We start from the raw sequence: 18,532 nt of genomic DNA, 5'->3' as shown, positions 1-18,532 counted from the left end.
GGAAGGAGGGAGGGAGGGAGGGAGGGAAGGAAGGAAGGAAGGAAATAAGGAAGGAAGGAAGGAAATAAGGAAGGAAGGAAGGAAGGAAGGAAGGAAGGAAGGAAGGAAGGAAGGAAGATATAGCACACACAGGCATGCCATTCAGGAACATTTGACATAAGCATAAATAATCAGCTATTTAAATGCAGTTTCTTTATATAGTACTTAATAGTAGTTCCTATGATTACAGTATCAAATCACTTTCTACGTATGCAAACAATGCAAGTCGCCAGGCATGTCATATGGTCAGTGTCATACATTTTATATCAGCAGTTGATGGTTTTGTTTGAGTTGAGGCCTCTTGGGACATGATTCTATTAAGGCACATTAGTGCTGTTGCTTTTAAATACTGTGCAGCCAACGTTTGTTTTAATCCATATTCTATGAAATGACACCAGACAGCACGTGACTGCTATATAACGAGACTGAATGCTAGCAGCCACTTAAGAATCTAGTCTGCTTCCTGGGGAAAACAGGGATTGCTTGATACTTCTTGGTAAATAAATATTTCCAAGTAGCCAGAGCTGTTAAAAGTAATGCTAAGATTCAGCGTTGCTTGTATAGCTCTGAAAATCTGAGCTCTGTAAACCACTGGCTGTGAAGAGCAAAGCCCACAGTGCACGTGCTCCGGGCGTGTCTGCTCCGTTTTTTGTGCGACACACAAACCGCTTCCAGTTTAAGGACTTCACACTGCATTGTTGTATCCTTCTTCTCAGAAAATCAAATGGAGAAAACTGCTTTGCCCTCTCAGAGCTCCAGAAACACGACTGGAGATGTTAACATCGAAGAGGAAGCGGTGTTCAGATTGGAAGGTGAACGGAGCCAGTTACATTCCAGGAATAAGCGTTTTTTATCATACCCAAGATACGTTGAAGTTATGGTTACAGCCGATGCTAAGATGGTTCACCATCATGGGCAGAATTTGCAGCACTATGTGCTGACACTGATGTCAATTGTGAGTACCATAATTGTTCTACTTAAAGATGTACTTCATTTTAATTATTTTATGTGCATGTATACGTGCATGCTCTACCTGTGTGGGTGCCCTTAGAGGCCAGAAGAGGGAGCTCCCCTCCAGTGGTTGTGAGCTGCCTCTATGGGTACTGAATGTGTCCTCTATAAGAACAGCAACTATTCTTTTTATTATTATTATTTTTATTAGATATTTTCTTTATATACATTTCAAATGCTATCCTGAAAGTTCTCTATACCCTCCCCCGGCCCTGCTCCCCTACCCACCCACTCCCGTTTCTTGGCCCTGGCATTCCCCTGTACTGAGGCATATAAAGTTTGCAAGACCAAGGGGCCTCTCTTTCCAGTGATGGCCGACTAGGCCATCTTTCGATACATATGCAGCTAGAGACACGAGCTCTGGGGGTACTGGTTAGTTCATATTGTTGTTCCACCTATAAGGTACAGCAACTATTCTTAATGGCTTTCAATCACAATTTAATAGGCCTCTTACGTCATCTAAAACGACGTTCCAGCTAATGTTTTTCACTTATATCTTAACAATGTTTTTCCAGGCTCTAGACATAAGCAAGTTGTGTTACCATTCAAACCAGACCTTCATCTGTTACTCTGGCTACTTTGACACTGGAAAATCTCCCCTCCATGCACAGAGAACGCTTGCTGTGTTCTTCCTGTGAATGGCTTCTGCCCTCTAGTGACAGAGCGTATCCTTGCAGAAGCTACCTTTGAATCTGACTGTTAAAGCCACCATCTGTTCTCGAGGAGGGTAGAGTGCGGGCCTGTGGCTACTACCACACTCCCTTGATCAGAAGTTTGACACTTCATCATTTAAGTTACGGATACATTACGGATGGAGCTGCCTTAGGGGATGTAGACTGTAAGTCTTTGGTTTGGTGTTAGACTGTCTGCTGAATAGTGGTTCTGGGACCCACAAGCCTAACACCATGAAGGAACATGCCAACTCTCTGCATGCAAGAGTATACATGCATGCACTTGCAGCGGCTCACCTATATCACCTATATCACCTGAGCATCCCTGAATGTAGCCCTGTTGCTCAGGAGTATTTACAAAACTCACCCCATCTCATGTTCCAGGTGACCAGGTCTAGTTAAGAAAACACAGCCACTCATTTATGCAGCTTCAGAGGAATTAGGGATGTACTCAGTGGCAGGGAGTGCCTCTGCTCACACGGATGGAATGGAGACCTGTGCACTTGTGAAGACTTGGCCAAGATACCTCTGGTGACCTTGCCAGTCCCTTTAGATGGAAATCTCCAGTTCAAGTTACTGTGGTTTGAGGATCCTAAGATCTTCTCATTTTTCTTACCTATGGAAGTTGTCTAAAGTCCTTGCAATTATATCAGGTTATACTCAGTAAATTTACTAAAACAATGAGCAAGTAGTTAAAATGGAAGCAATGATTCTTGTGGAATTTGTAGAAGATTATGATAAAAACAGATGACCCAAAACTAATTTCTGAAACTATATCACAGACTTATTCATGTATTTGAACTGTTTTTTAAACAAGTGACCCAGATGATGAATGTAAGTATATATGTATATATTGATGATTATTTTTTTTACTTCTGAAACCAAAATAATTATTTAGCCATGTATTTATCTGCATGTGGGTGTGGCTCACAGGTGTTCTAACGAGAATTATGGTATGGAGGATGCCCGTTAACATGTATAACATTGAGTCGATTCTGCAGAACACTGGATAAACTTAATGATAAGAAAATTACATTTATTAAGAAAATTGTCAGCTGGGCATGGTGGCTCACGCCTTTAATCCCAGCACTCGGGAGGCAGAGGCAGGCGGATTTCTGAGTTCGAGGCCAGCCTGGTCTACGAAGTGAGTTCCAGGACAGCCAGGGCTATACAGAGAAACCCTGTCTCGAAAAACCAAAAAAAAAAAAGAAAAAAGAAAAAAAGAAAATTGTCGTGAGGGAGACAGTGAGGGAAAACACCAGATTTTATAATAGCAGTAGTGTTAGAAGTATGGGTTCATAACAGATTATACTGATGGCAGAGCTTTGGATATCCCAACTAGAGGAAGCAAAGCAATACCTTAGGAATTATGGAGGAGCCATTCTTGGCAAAATTTCCATATTCAATGAAAGTTTTGACATCTTTATTGTATATAAAAATCAATTAGTATTATTTTGGGGGGAGGGAAGATAACTAAAATGAGCTTGGGCCTTTTGGAGTTTACATCAGACCTGTTTACATCATGAAAAGATTCTTGTGTCCAGTATTTCCGAAAACAACAGGGCAGTGAGAGGACACAGCACTTCCAGGTTTTCAGTGGGAGGAGCACAGATTTTCAGTGGGAGGAGCTGTTGACTGTTCTGTATTAAGGTTTCATCTCAGGGTGATGGATGTGTCAAGGCTGAAAAAGGGCTCCATTCAAGTTATGTGCAGAGGAGAAGAAACGCATAGAGGAGGACGATTAGACAGGCATGTTAGTGCTCCCCCACCGGCTTAGAGGTCAAGTTTCGAAAGACTTCTGAAGAAATAGACGTTGTCTTTGATGGTTGCGTGAAGATGTAGGAAAGCAGACACATTTTGATGTCCCGTCCACCCATTGTTGTGGGTTTAAAAGGTTGTAAACAACATTACAGATGGAAAAAAATAATAAACTTGGGACGGACTCAGGATTTAACCTAACGCTTTCTCAGTTTATTATTTAACGTCTCACATTTTTTTTTCTTCTGAAAACTTGAATCCTCTCTCTGCACAGTAGGACAGTTGGCCCTGCCTCAGAGGTTGTCTATGTGGTTTATCTCGTGGAAGTCCATTTCCAAAATAGCTCTAAAGATGTAAGACAAAAACTGTCTCTGTTCAGTGTCCACAGATGTCTCCATCTGAAGAGGGTGCTAGTGAGTCCTATGTAGTTTCCCCTATTTTCTTTTCTTCCTTCCTTCCTTCCTTCCTTCCTTCCTTCCTTCCTTCCTTCCTTCCTTCCTTCCTTCCTTCCTCCCTCCCTCCCTCCCTCCCTCCCTTTCTCCTTCTCTCCTTCTCTCTCTCTCTCTTTCTTAGATATTTTTCTTTATTTATATTTTAAATGTTATACCCTTTCCCTGTTTCCACCCCCTGAATCCCCTATACCATCCTCCCTCCGTCTGCTTCTATGAGGGTGCTCCCCACCCACCCACTCACTCCTACCTCCTTGAACTGGCATTCCCCTACACTGGGGCATCAAGCCTTCACAGGACCAAGGGCCTCTCCTCTCATTGAGGCCCTACAAGGTCATCCTCTGCTACATATTCAGCTAGAGCCATGGGTCTCTCCATGTGTATTCTATGGTTGTTGGTGGTTTAGTCCCTGAGAGCTCTGGGGAGGTCTGGTTGGTTGATATTGTTGTTCTTCCTATGGGGTTTCAAAGCCCTTCAGCTCCTTCAGTTCTTTCTCTAACTCCTCCATTGGGGACCCCGTGCTCAGTCCAATGGTTGGCTGCGAGCATCCACCTCTGTATATGTCAGGCTCTAGCAGAATCTCTCAGGAGACAGCTATATCAGGCTCATGTCAGCATGCACTTGTTGGCATCCACAGTAGTGTCCGAGTGTGGTGACTGTATAAGGGATGGATCCTCAGGTGGGGCAGTGTCTGGATGGCCTTTCCTTCAGTCTCTGCTCCACACTTTGTTTCCACAGTTCCCTGTGTCCCCACTCTCCAGTGTGTAGCCTCATTTCCTTTGATTTTGCATATATAATATTTTCATATTTAATATGAATGCATTTGTATTCATATTTGTGTGTGTACACCTGCTGAGTCCATTTTTGTTGTTTATGCGTATCTGATTTTAAGGCTGACTACTCTGCACTGGACAGTCAATAATGGACTCGTGCCTGGGAGACACCAACTCTCTTTCTTCCAGTAATCAATAATTGCCTGCTATTTTTAGTCTAGGGGTAGAGCTCCACAACAAATCCTACTTTCATGTTAACATGCCCATTGATGTTGTTATTGTTCCGGCTTTGTTGATACAGCCACTGATTGACAGCAGACTTTATAGCATTCGGGCTCTTTCAGTCTTGCTGCCCTTCTTCTACTCTGCCCTCTGAGCTGTGATGTCGATGTACGGGTCAGGACTGGGCTACCCATGATCTGCTGAGGCGCGTGTCCAGTTGTGGTTTTCTGTGATGGCGTCTATTTGCTGTAAAGAGAGAATCCTTTGGTGCAATATCAAAGTTATTATAATTTCCATCCAATGGATAAGGATGACGAACACTTTGTAAGATACTTTGTAGCCATTTTAAGGTACTTTGTAGCCATTATTCTTTCTTCTATTAATAGCTGTGTGTAATCCCTAGATCATCATTTTTGGGGGGAGATGTTCTTGATATAGTCAGGATGTTAATCTTCTCTCATATGTATAGCTGAGGAAGCTTCTCTCCCATTCTGTGCACTTCTTCGTCGTCCTTGATGGTTTCCTTAGCTATACAGAGGGTTTGGAGTTGATGAGGCCCCTCCCCGTTGTAGATCGTTGGCCTTAATTCCTTGGCAAATGGGGTCTTGTTCAGGATGTCCTTTCTTCCACCTGTATCATGTAGGATACACCTTATGTTTTTCTCCTAGCAGTTTTTAGTGTTTCAAATTTCAGCTTTCTTTGATCTGCCTGAATCCAGTTCTGTGCAGAGTGATTGATCTGGGTCTAATGTCATTCTCCTGCATGCGGGATCCAGTTTTTCATGGCCCATTTGTTAAAGCTGCCGTCTTTTCTCCAGAGGATTTTTTCTTCTTTGTGATATAACCAGATGGCTGTAGTTATTGCTACTCGTTTTAGGCGGGCTGTTTAATTCCATTGTTCTGCACATTTGTCTCTGTGCAGCACCATATTGTTTTTATTAATATAGATCTGTAATATATCTTGAAGTGTGGGATATCAACCCCTCTAGTATTCTTTCTGCTCAAGATTGCTTTGCTTATCTTTAGGCTTTTCTGGCACCATGTGAATTTTAGGATTCCTCTCTATTTCTGCAAAGAATGCTGTGCGCATATTGAGTAGAACTGCACTAAGTTTGTCAAGTGCTTTTATAGGATGGTCATAGCCACGATATTCATTCCACTGGCTTGGGAACTTGGTTCATTCTTTCCATTTTCTATAATGTTTTCACCCTCTTCAGAAATCTGGGGTTTTCATTGTAGTGTCTTTCATGTCCTTGGCTATGTCGATGTTCTCTTGCCTTTGCTCTGATCCTAAGTGGGAATTCATCCATGATCTCAAACACTTGTACTCTTTTAAGTTGGAAAATATAAAATAAATAGATTGTTTTCTTGATTCATCTAAACTACCAAAGTTAAACCAATCTGAGCAGACCCACAGCAAAGGAGGAGGCTGAAAAGATAATAAAAAGCCTTCAGAAAAGCCCAAACAACAACAACAGCAAAAATCCGGAGCCCAGAGAGATTCACAGAAGAATCCTGCCAGACTTTCAAAGATCTACAGTCAAGCCTTAAACTCTTAAAAATATTAGAAACAGAAGGAACATTCCAAACTTGTTCTACCCAACCTGTGCGATTCTAATACCAGAACTTGGTAAGACAGACAGAGGCACATACAGCCCACACCCTTCTACCTATAGACTGATACCTATAACCTGATACCCTGGAGGAACATAGATGCAGAAATCACCAATCTACCACCAAGTACAAACACAAATCGAGAGGATCTTCCGTCATGATCAGGTTGGCTTTATCCTGGAAAATACAGGGTTGGTTTAACTTACATAAGTCAGTAGAAATAATAAATCAAATAAATACACTTAAAGACCAGAATCATGTGTCAATCTCAAGAGATGCAAATTTGACCAAATCCAGCATTCGATCTTTATAAAAATCCTAGAGAGAATACGGTGGGAGGGAACATACCTCAGTATAATAAAGGCTATATGACACACCGCCAACATTGTCCTAAATGGGAAAGCAAAACTTGAGTCAGTCCCATTACAATCAGGAACCAGACAGGACTGCCTCCCGTCCTATTCTACTTCAATATAGTGCAAGTTGGAACGATAAAGCAAGAGAAGGAAATTAAAGGGATTAAAATATAAATGAAATCAATTTCTCCCTTTTTGCGGATGGTATCATATTATATATGATACCCCAAAAATTCTGCCAGAAATCTTCTAGATGCAATTTGGGAAAGTGGTGGGGTACAGGGTGAACTTATGAAAATCATTAGTCTCTTTATACATCTCAGCAGACGCCAAATGCCATCTCATACACAGGTTATTAATACTCTTTTGATTATAGTAATTTAGGAAGAAGCCCAAAATGTTATTTGATGTGAAATATGTCGTTTATTTAAAGAAAAGTCCAAATTGATGAAAAGGCGTGTGTGTTTGTGATTGTGTGTGTGTTTGTGTGTGTGTTGAGTTCTACCTGTAGTTGAGAAAATAACAAAGTTAAATACATGATATATGCCAAATTTGAAAGAAAATTATTAACTCTTACCCATCCTGAATAAGTAATGCTTTTTTTCAATAGTTTAAAGAGAAATAATGAATGCCATCCAATTAATTTGTTTTAGAGTGCAGGATTATGTTATAGAAATAGCCTAGTGGTTTCTAAGTGACCTCAAACGAGCTTTGGGATTAATATTACCGAGGCAGAACACAATACATTTCATGAAATAAGTGTGTTAAGCAGGTAGAAGTGCTCCATTATTTGCTGTCCTGTGTCAAGGTGACAGCATCAGGCTAAGATTACATTTGCATATGCATTATTCAATAACCCAAATTGATGGCTGATAGTGTGGTAGCTGGTAGTCTGGCAAGTTTTCTTTCCTATTAAATGGTGTATTCCTCAACAGGCCTGTAAATGCCCACTAACTGCTAGAGAACTCCACTCCCCCTTGTGTTTCAGGTCACTCCCTCGCATGGACTGAAGACATCACTCCCACACACCTAGTACCACTACTGAAGGAACATCCTTAGATGGTCAGAACATTAGCCTTACTTATTGAAGCACAGTTAATGTTATTGGAGGTATTTATCAAGGAAAGATGTGCACTTATGTTAACGCTATATCTCTGGCTTTAACTCTTTGTGTCATTTTTTTTTACTGTTGTAAACACAGCCGATCCACTTGTATACTCCGTGCACAATGCTTTCCTCTTGCTGGGATGTGGTGTTTTGTGCAGCCTTAATTCTTTGAACATATGATTTTTATATACTAGGAATGACATCATTTTCAATTTAAAAACAAGAAGATATTTCTGACCAAATAAAGAATAGAATTCTTTTTAAATAAATTGCTTTGTAGGGATTAGAATTTTATAATAAATTTGTACTTAAGGCAGTTTGTACTTGGGTCATATATGAATTTTTGCTAGAGTGTGTCTTAATGGCTATTTTTGAAATGATTGTAAATGATTAGGAGATAGTAATATATTTCACATTTTGTATCAAATATGGTCTGCATCGATTTTTGAAAACAATATGTACAATATAGCTTACAAATTTTTGGCACATTTATGACTAGCTATATATGAAATAATATTTATTATTTTCTAATAAAATGCCAGGGTGCAAATACTATTTATTAAGAAATAAAAACATATCTTAATTAATTCAAGAAAAATACTCACACATGCCATGTTAAAATATAGTATTTTAGAAATGTGCAATGCTTTTATATGGCTATGTAGAACAGGTTAATATGTCCGACTCATCTGGCATTGTTGCAGCATCCCATATTGTGTGCCACAGAGTATCTATTCTGTAACATGACCTCCTGTGGGTGAAGAGATGACTGTGTCAAAAGAGTGATGTGGTATGCGGCAGGTGACACTGCTTTCTTGAGAAACGTGTATCTATCAGCTTTTCTTTTCTTTCTAAAATAAATTTATTTATTTATTTATTTTACACTCCATATTTTATTCCCACCTCCCCCCCATCCACCCTCCTACTGCTCCATGTCCCATACCTCCTCCCCAACCCCCTGTCTCCACATGGATGTCCCCACCCCCACCCCACCTGACCTCTAAACTCCCTGGGGCCTCCAGTCTCTTGAGGGTTAGGTGCATCATCTCTGAATGAACACAGACCTGGAAGTCCTCTACTGTATGTGTGTTGGAGGCCTCATATCAGCTGGTGTATGCTGCTTGGTTGGTGGTCCAGTGTTTGAGAGATCTCGAGGGGTCCATATTAATCGAGACTGCTGGTCGTCCTACAGGGTTGCCCTCCTCCACAGGTTCTGTCTTTCCCTAATTCAACAACAGGGGTCAGCTGCTTCTGTCAGTTGGTTGGGTGCAAATATCTGCCTCTGATTCTTTCAGTTGCTTGCTGGGTCCTGCGGAGTGCGACCATGCTAGGTCCCTTTTTTGTGAGTGCTCCATAGCCTCAGTAATAGTGTCAGGCCTTGGGACCTCCCCTTGATCTGGATCCCTCTTTGAGCCTGTCGCTGGACCTTCTTTTCCTCAGACTCCTCTCCATTTCCATCCCTGTAATTCTTTCAGAAAGGAACAATTATGGGTCAGAGTTGTGACTGTGGGATGGCCCCCCCCCCACTTTATTTGATGCCCTGTCTTTAAAGTCTAGGCTCACAGATAAAAATATATCAGCTTTTCAATACTCAATGAAAACAATTTTTAAACTCAACATTTCTCAAACTGTGTGATGATTGATCCTCCACAACCCTCTCCTAACGTTGCTTGATTAATGCTAATCCAATACACAAGGGCATTGTGACAGATGGCTTCAGCTCGGTGGATTCTCAGCTTGTTTGTAAATATTGAAACAAGTGTAGATAAACCCACAGTTGAACAGCAAGTACTAACAGAACTGCATCTAACACCCAGGTTCCTGGATGTATTCAAGAGATGCACTTACAGAACTTCTCCAAGGCCAGGTCACATGACTCGGAGACCGTCACTGGGGCAGGGAAGGAGCTACAAGAGAGCTCGGAAGTAGTTTTGATAGCGAGACCGAATTGGGAAGCACTTGAGGCAAAACGCTGGCGTTGCACACAATATTACTAATGTGCAATAATAACTGGATAATGTGGAAGTCTCGGTGTTGACCATCCGATGCCCACGCAGAGTCGGCTCCGGGTGCCAGCTCCTCCGCTTCCTTCCGCCCGCTAGTTCTCCACTTCTGTTCCCTAATCTATAAACGAACATTCTAGCGGTCCCTATCTCACAAGACATGCGAGCGCTGAATGAGCTACTTCATATAAACTTGAATTTGTGCATAATCTTTCAATAGGTATCTTCAGTTGCTAATTTATTGCTTATTATTTAACTAAGGAACCACCATAAGAGACTTCGTTGTAAAACGCCAGGCTCTCCGCATGAGGACCTGTGCTGAACATACGCGTTTTAAAATCCTCTTGAATACCCCATAGTCATTTTGGCTACTCCTTGCTGGAGTGCAACTCGACATTATTGTCTAGAGTCGCTCAGTGTCAGGCCCTTACGCGTCTGAATGCACTGAGAGGCAAATGTGTCCTGTATGAGCACACCACTCACCACTCGCAAAGAGCAAGCGTCAACTCGAGGATGTGGGGTGCAGTTGGAAAAGCGAACACGTTGGCCGGCTTTGATCCTGCTCCTTCTCGCCCCTGTCCTCTTCCATCTGTGATCAAACCCAGTCCCTGCTGCTGAACCGCATTCCCACCCCATAACATTCATTTCTCTTTCACTTTTTGTATCTGTGTCATGCATGTCAATGTCGTGTGTGTAGCTGTGTGTACACACGTGTGTGGGGTGTGTTTCCACATGTGTGAGTGAACATATGGAGGCCAATGCCAGTGTAAGTTATCGCCCTCCGTCAATCTCCACGGGGTTTTCAGTATAAAACCATGATTATCTTAAAGGTTTAAAGTCTGTTTTTTAAACCTTTTAAAATTTCTGTCTTACTTTTATAATTTTAAATTAATTTTTAATTTTAAACATTAAAAATGGAAAAATTAAGGTGAACTTTAGCTCATTGAAGAATTAACATTTAAGGGGAGAACTATTTTATCATGTAAAAAATTTTCTTATTCCTATATGTATTTGAAAATTAGAGGTGGCACATGCCTTTGATTCCAGCACTTGGGAGGCAGAGACAGGCGGATCTCTGAGTTCGAGGCCAGCCTGGTCTACAAAGTGAGTTCCAGGACAGCTAGGGCTACACAGAGAAAACCCTGTCTCAAAAAACCAAAAAAAAAATTTTTCCCCATGAGTATAGCATTTATATTATTTACATTCCCCCTTCCTCTCCCTTCTTCCATTTTCCCCTAAGCGCTCTCAAATTTGTGCCTTCTTATTCTTTAATTATTGTTGTTACACACACACATTTATAAATACAACCTGCTGAGTCCTTTCGTATCACATTAGGTTTTGAGTCTGGGTCTTTGTTTCAACCTGGAATTTGCTAATTGTCTAGGGTAGCTGGCCACAGGTTCTGAGGATCTGCCTAGCTTTGCCCACACTTCTCCCAGGGTACCATAGTTCCAGACATGTGCCATATCCCTGGATTTACCTGGGTGCTAAGGATCCAAACTCAGGTGGGCACTTTATCCAACTTCCAGTCCAAATTCTTTTTTTTTCAATTTTTTATTAGATATTTTCTTCATTTACATTTCAAATGCTATCCTGAAAATCCCCTATACCTGCCCCCTGCCCTGCTTTCCTACCCACTCACTCCCACTTCTTGGTCCTGGCATTCCCCTGTACTGGGGCATATAAAGTTTGCAAGATCAAGGGGCCTCTCTTCCCAATGATGGCCAATGATAGGCCATCTTCTGCTACATATGCAGCTAGACTGCTTGTGGACGTTGTACATCGTGGTGCGGAGCCTAGTGCGCACCACGATGTACAACGTCCACAAGCAGGGATCCCTGGGTGGGGTAGTCTCTGGATGGTCCATCTTTTTGTCTTAGCTCCAAACTTTGTCTCTGTAACTCCTATGGGTATTTTGTTCCCTATTCTAAGGAGGAATGAAGTATCCACACGTTGGTCTTCCTTCTTCTTGATTTTCTTGTGTTTTGCAAACTGTATCTTGGATATTCTAAGTTTCTGGGCTAATATCACCAGTCCAAATTCTTAACTTGTGAAGCACATCATTGTTAGGGGGAGCATATATGCAGCCCTAACACCACTGTCAACAATCTAACCATCTTTGTCTTAACCTACTATGATCTACACTGTGGCTACTACTGCTCTTGTTATTGTGAGCGCCAGAGCTAGGGCCATCACTGCAGGTAGAGCTGACAAGCCTGCCAATAGTTGTGGCTGCCCACCTAAAACACCAGGAAAAGTACCAGAGTGTATATGTTCATGCTGGTCTAACGCTGTAGCCCAGAGCTGTCTTTACTTCCATTTTGTGGAGGCCCTTTGCTCTGGGAAGCATTTGTGAGAGGTTCATTATACATTGTGTGGCAGTAGCTTTGGCCAATGGAGGGGCCTGGTAGAGTGATGCAAACTCTACTCTAAAAGGTTAGGGACTGTGTCTTCCTTCTCATCTCTGTCTATCTAAATGAAGTGAATAATAGATATGGAACAATTTTAATTAAATGAACAAGTGATGAAGCACTCCCTGAGTCAGTGAACTTCTGTGGCTTCGATAGTGATCCGTTGTGTAGTTGGTGTAGATAGGCATTATAAATGGTTTCTATTGTACACATGACCCCGGTTAATTAAAGGGGCAGAGCAGAGGCAGAGAGGAAGAAAGGCAGAGATACAGAGAGGCAGCGGAGAGAGGTAGAGAGGCAGAGAGGCAGAGAACAGAGAGGCAGAAGCATTGGCTGTGTAAAGCCTTTGTGTAGTACTAGCCTCTTTGAGTGTAGAAGAAGAGGCTCTGAAGTTGGGGTGGAGAAATACATATTATTGTTTATAATTGTATATTTGTATTTCATATGTTATAATATATTACTATCATGCCTTAGCCATAAAGCACAGACTGAGGTTAGGCAGGGCCTCACAGCCTTAAGTTCTCCAGTCTTGAAGACCAGAGAATCAGCTTGTGTTGTAAGACCTCTGCCATTACTATTCATGTGACTCGAGATGAATCTCCTGGACCCTGGACTGCATCTGTGCTAAATGAACTGTAGACATGTTCACAATTGGAGACAGATAAGACTTCGGGAGAAGATATTAAGTAAAATGACAGAGATAGGAGAGCTCACATATTTGCATAGGATGCTGTGGTTATAAATAAATAGATTCTGATCTTGAAAGAAGTGGAGAGGCTTTTTTCTCTCAGTCATCTATGTCAGTAATTCCCATACTCGAATGCATTTACACACTTGGTGATTTTAATGAAAGTGCAGAATATATATATATATATATATATACTGATGTTGAGCCATAGATGGGTATAGGTAGCTAGTTCTCAATCCCAGCTTTATATGAGGATTATTTAATCCCTGTGAATTTTCAAGGATGCTGGTGTGTCTTTTGACCCCCCGAGATTCTGATGTACATTAATCACATCAGATGGGACACGAGGGATGGGATGAGGCCCAGGTTTTTGATAAAGGTTCTCTAAGAGACTCTAGTGTGTAGCCGCACCAGAGAATGGATACTCTGGGTTGTTTCTACTTTGCTGCGGAAAGGCAACGTCATCTTTTGGTGTCTACTTGCAGGTTGCTGCAATCTACAAGGATTCCAGCATTGGGAACCTTATCAATATAGTGATTGTGAAGTTAGTTGTAATTCACAGTGAGCAGGTAAGAAGCAGGGCACAGTGAAGGCTGTGCATTATCATTGGCTTTTGGTGGGGCTAGCTGTCAACGGTCTTACTTGAAATGGGGTCTTTTAAAATGTGCTTTAAAATGTAATTTGAATAGTATATGGTGATTTCCTGCTTTAAATCCTAGCAATTGGAATGCAGAGGAGAAAGATCACTGTAAATTCAAGGCTAGCCTGGTCTACAGGAAACTTCCCCAGTTCCCCAGTGCTATACAGTTTAGACCCTGTCTCAAAAAAGGTGGTGGAAATAAAATGAAGAATATATATAATGAAGAATATATATATATATATATATATATATATATATATATATGAATGAAATAACACACATGAATCAACAGTTTAAAAATCCAAAATGAAAACATCCACTCCCTTTTATTATCATACTGTTGAAGAACTTAAAATACATTATTTTTTTTTTTTACAGTTGGGACTTTTGATCCTGAATATACTAGATTATGATGTCAGATCATTCTTTTTTATCACAGTGCTAAAATGCATCTAATTAAAACTAAGAGCAAAGCTGACGCTGCTCTTCAGGCACCTGTAAAACTGGAGTTTGATAAACTGAGTTCTAATGGACCTGGGGGGAAGGTTTGCCATTATGTTGGGTTGTTGACTGTTTACACAGGAAGGACCAGTGATCAGTTTTAACGCAGCCACCACGTTACGCAACTTTTGCTTATGGCAACAGAGTCAGAATGTCCCGGATGATGCTCACCCCTCCCATCATGACACTGCTGTCCTCATCACTAGGTATGGCTTTTGAACCCATCTTTCTGCAGAGTGATTTTCTACTCTTGTCTTTGCATGAGAACTGGTAGAGTTTGGTTACCTTGACTCTATGTCGCTGAAACATGGAAGCCCCGAGAGCTCTCAGAATGAAAGAACCGACTCTTCTTTCAGACTGGAATTGTGGGAAATCCCTCAGGAAACCATCAGTGTCCGGATGAGTTGCTGTAGTCTAAATAAAATGCAGTCCTTGGTCTTGTTAGAGACAGAGTGGGAGCATTAGAAGCAATATGTGGAAACTGACATACATGTAGCACTGAGGGCCATTTTTACTCATTTGCTTTTCTCTGTGTATCTGTCTGTCATCTTTTGTCATCTGTCTGTCTGGTCTTGATTCCTAGGCCTTCCCATAATTTTCAGGTTTCCCTCTCTAGGAGCAAGTTCCATTGTCAAAAAAACATTCCCATCTTCTCAGAGCCATCATTCAGTGCTAGTTCACACCTGTTGGGACGACACTTCAAACAGGGGGAGGTGTAGTATTTGTTGTTTGGCTCGATGGTTTACTGATGAAATCCTTCACTTTGGGGCCAATCTCAAGGGAAGGTGAGCTTTCCAGAACCTTGAAATAGAAGTCTGTTCTATTAGTCTTTTAAAAGAAGGTAGGGTTGTCTTAATTTTTACACACCATTATGGTCTATGATTCGGGCCTGCACTGTTGCTGAAATCAAGTGCAGAGGTTCACAGTGAAGGATTTAAGACAGGAAGGAGAAAGAGCAGGGAGCAGAGATGCAGAAGAGAGATGAGCAGCAGGTGAGTGGGGGCACTGCTCAGCTACCCAAGAGACTCACAGATGCAGAGGCCAAATGGGAAACCTGCCATCTGAGAGCCTCCATGTTTCACACAACTACTGGTGTTATCACCAGAGGGCACGCTGAGGCTGTGAGAGCGACCTCATCTTCACGGTATGAACTTGGCGAGCATCTCTTGCCCACCGAGACAGGCCCATGTGTGAGGCACCAGTAACTTTAAAGGCTTTGAGCACTGTGGGATCGAGGCTGATTGCTGATGGTCTTGGCAGAGTTAAGGCTTTATTTTTTGTGTTGACTTACTGCAACCATGCTTTCCAAAAATGTCTCAAAATACAATCTTTTATTTTAAGGGAAGACATTTGCGGAGCTAAAGAGAAATGCGACACGTTAGGTAAGTTCTTCCATCCATGAAACTTAGCTCATTGACTATTTGGTGAACTATAAATAAAAAAGTATATTTAGAGACTCCCTTTGTCATTTTAATAATTTCGGTGTGTTGTCCTGGTTTTTTTTAAAAAAAAATGTTTCTTGCTTCTCTGATTCTGCCTCTGGGTTTTGTAGAATAACAAGAACTAGTATTTAGTTGTTACCAAGCATCGATTGCTATGCAGAGCATGATATTTAATGTGTTTCTGTGTGTATGAGATAATATTCCGTAGCCCATTTGGAAGCTTAAAGGCTATAGTGGAGAGCCGTGAGCCTGCTACCAGGTCTGACAGCTGGGACGTGGCTGCTCCTAAAGCAGGCCTGTGTTCAGTCCTCATTACATCTCTGCCTTTCCTGATGAGGTAACCTGCACCAAAAATTTTAGTTTTGTCAACTTCTTCCAATTTCTGAAAAGTAGAAACATTAGTTCTATGGTACTTTTCTAAACACAATAGAGTTTGCTTTTACTTTACGAAAAAAAGCCTTATTGGTGTGGTTATGCCTTTTTACTTCTGCATAACAGTTCATGCATATTCATATACTGATGTCCTCTTAGTCAAATCTGAATAATTAATTTTCTCACATTGAATTGTTGGATCAATACCTGTTCTGCTGCATGCTCAACATCCCTAATCTGAAATGCTAGTTTTGTTTTTTAACAATTTCTTTTTTTTAATTTCTTTTTCCAATTATTTATTTATTTATTTATTTATATTAGATATTTTCTTTATTTACATTTCAAATGTTATCCCCTTTCCTGGTTTCCCCTCCAAAAATCCCCTATCCCCCCTTCCCCTTCTCCCCAACCCACCCACTCCCATTCCTGGACCTGGCATTCCCCTATAGTGGGGCATAGAGCCTTCACAGGACCTAGAGCCTCTCCTCTCATTGATGACTGACTAGGCCATCCTCTGCTACATATGCAGCTGGAGCCATGAGTCCATGTGTTTTCTTTGATTGGTGGTTTAGTTCCAAGGAGTTCTGGGGTTACTGGTTAGTTCATATTGATGTTCCTCCTATGGGGCTGCAAACCCCTTCAGCTCCTTGGGTACTTTCTCTAGCTCCTTCATTGGGGACCCTGTGCTCAGTCCAATGGATGGTTATGAGCATCCACCTCTGTATTTGCCAGGTACTGGCAGAGCCCCTAAGGAGACAGCTTTATCAGGCTCCTGTCCGCAAGCTCTTATTGGCATCTGCAATAGTGTCTGGGTTTGGTGGTTGTTTATGGGATGGATCCCCAAGTGGGGAAGTCTCTGGATGGTCGTTCCTTCAGTCTCTGCTCTGAACTTTGTCTCTGTAACTCCTTCCATGGGTATTTTGTTCCCCATTCTATGGAGTACTACATAGCTATTAAAAACAATGAATTTATGAAATTCTTAAGCAAATGGATGGATCTAGAGGATATCATCCTGAGTGAGGTAACCCAATCACAAAAGAACACACATGATATGCACTCACTGATAAGTGGATATTAGCTCAGAAATGCTAGATTTTAATGGTCGTGTTACATTTAAAATGTTTTAGATCTTAAACACTTTTTTAAAAAATCAGACTTTTGTGGAATTCTATGTAAATATTTTTAATTTTGAAAAACTCTGAAACTTGAAGTACCCTGGTCCAGCTGGTTTAGATAGCCATGGGATGTTTAAGCATCCATTTTTGCTCACTCCTTGTTGGTAGAGGTTATCTGCAGATTTCTCAGTCTTTGCCAGTCTAAATGTATTTTAATTTGGTCAATTGCTAAGAAGCTCGAACATGTTTTTCTGTATCCACCAACCACTGATATTTCCTTTTCTACAGAAATGAAGTAACTGCAGGTAACATTGTGCTTTCTACTCCAGCCTCTCTTTCTTTAATTGTAGTTAGGAGAGAGAGACAGAGAGTCAGAGAGACAGAGACAGAGAGACAGATAGAGAGAGAGGGAGGGAGAGAGAGAGGGAAGGAGGGAGGGAGGGAGGGAGGGAGGGAGGGAGGGAGGGAGAAGAGAGAGAACACATTCTATGTATAACGTTACAGGTCTGTATGTGATCTCAGGGCTGACCACTTGAAAGGAAATCTGGGTCTTCGTTCCTAAGTAAGGCTATCTCTTCCACTCTCAGAATTCCCCCTCTGCCTGTAGTTTATTGTCTAGGGTTGACGCCTGTGAGTTTCCCTTCTCTAAATTAGCATGTCTAGAGCTCATTATTCAGGTCTCAGGCAGCCATACATGCTGCATGGGTATAGCCCTCTTTGACTTTTCTAGCAGGCACAATCTTGCAGCAAGTTTCCTGTTTCTCTGGCTCTTAGACTCTTCCTGACACCTCTTCTCCAATGTGGAGCCTTAGACGCAGGACTTGTATTGTTCATGTGTTAGTGGGCCTGGGTACCACATGGTCTTTTGTTCTCTGTGTTTTGATCAGTTTTGATTTTCTGCCATGGTCCCTGTCTGTTGCAAAGAGAAGTTTCTTTGAAGAGGGGTGAGACTCAGAGTATCTGGGTGAAAGAACAAATATTTACAGAGTGCACTGAGGAGTATGTCGATTTAGCCCCAGTGGGACAATTGGTTGCTTCTTTGCTTTGGAAGCTTATGTGGCACCTACTGGTACCCAGAAAGCTGCGCTTCAGGCAGGAGGCTTTCAGGTCAGATCCAGCATGGGTCCTCTGGAGAGCATATCTTCAGCTGGAGCTACTTTCTACTTCTGAGAGACAACCAAGGGTGATAGCAATAGCCTACAATGTTTTGGGAGTCTATTGGGCAACCCTGAATAACAGCTCAAAGGAGGCTTCTCATGCTTGGTATTCTTCTCTTCTCTTCTCTTCTCTTCTCTTCTCTTCTCTTCTCTTCTCTTCTCTTCTCTTCTCTTCTCTTCTCTTCTCTTCTCTTCTCTTCTCTT

At 41.6% G+C, this 18,532-nt stretch overlaps 1 protein-coding gene across 2 annotated transcripts in view; it reads left to right on the top strand.

Moving 5' to 3' along the window:
• Adamts20 (ADAM metallopeptidase with thrombospondin type 1 motif 20) overlaps nucleotides 1-18,532 on the top strand; it is a 126,083-nt gene that overhangs the window by 24,526 nt on the left and 83,025 nt on the right. For both annotated transcript variants that reach the window (XM_021183238.1, XM_029469846.1), the window contains exons 4-7: nucleotides 756-994; nucleotides 13,587-13,670; nucleotides 14,324-14,448; nucleotides 15,584-15,624. In XM_021183238.1, coding sequence (XP_021038897.1) covers nucleotides 756-994; nucleotides 13,587-13,670; nucleotides 14,324-14,448; nucleotides 15,584-15,624 — 489 coding nt within the window. The remainder of the gene's footprint in view (nucleotides 1-755; nucleotides 995-13,586; nucleotides 13,671-14,323; nucleotides 14,449-15,583; nucleotides 15,625-18,532) is intronic.

This window comes from Mus caroli, chromosome 15 (genome assembly GCF_900094665.2).
Source record: "Mus caroli chromosome 15, CAROLI_EIJ_v1.1, whole genome shotgun sequence".
Lineage (NCBI taxonomy): Eukaryota > Metazoa > Chordata > Mammalia > Rodentia > Muridae > Mus > Mus caroli.
The sequence above is the reverse complement of the archived record's forward strand: the minus strand, read 5'-3'. Positions and strand labels throughout refer to the sequence as shown.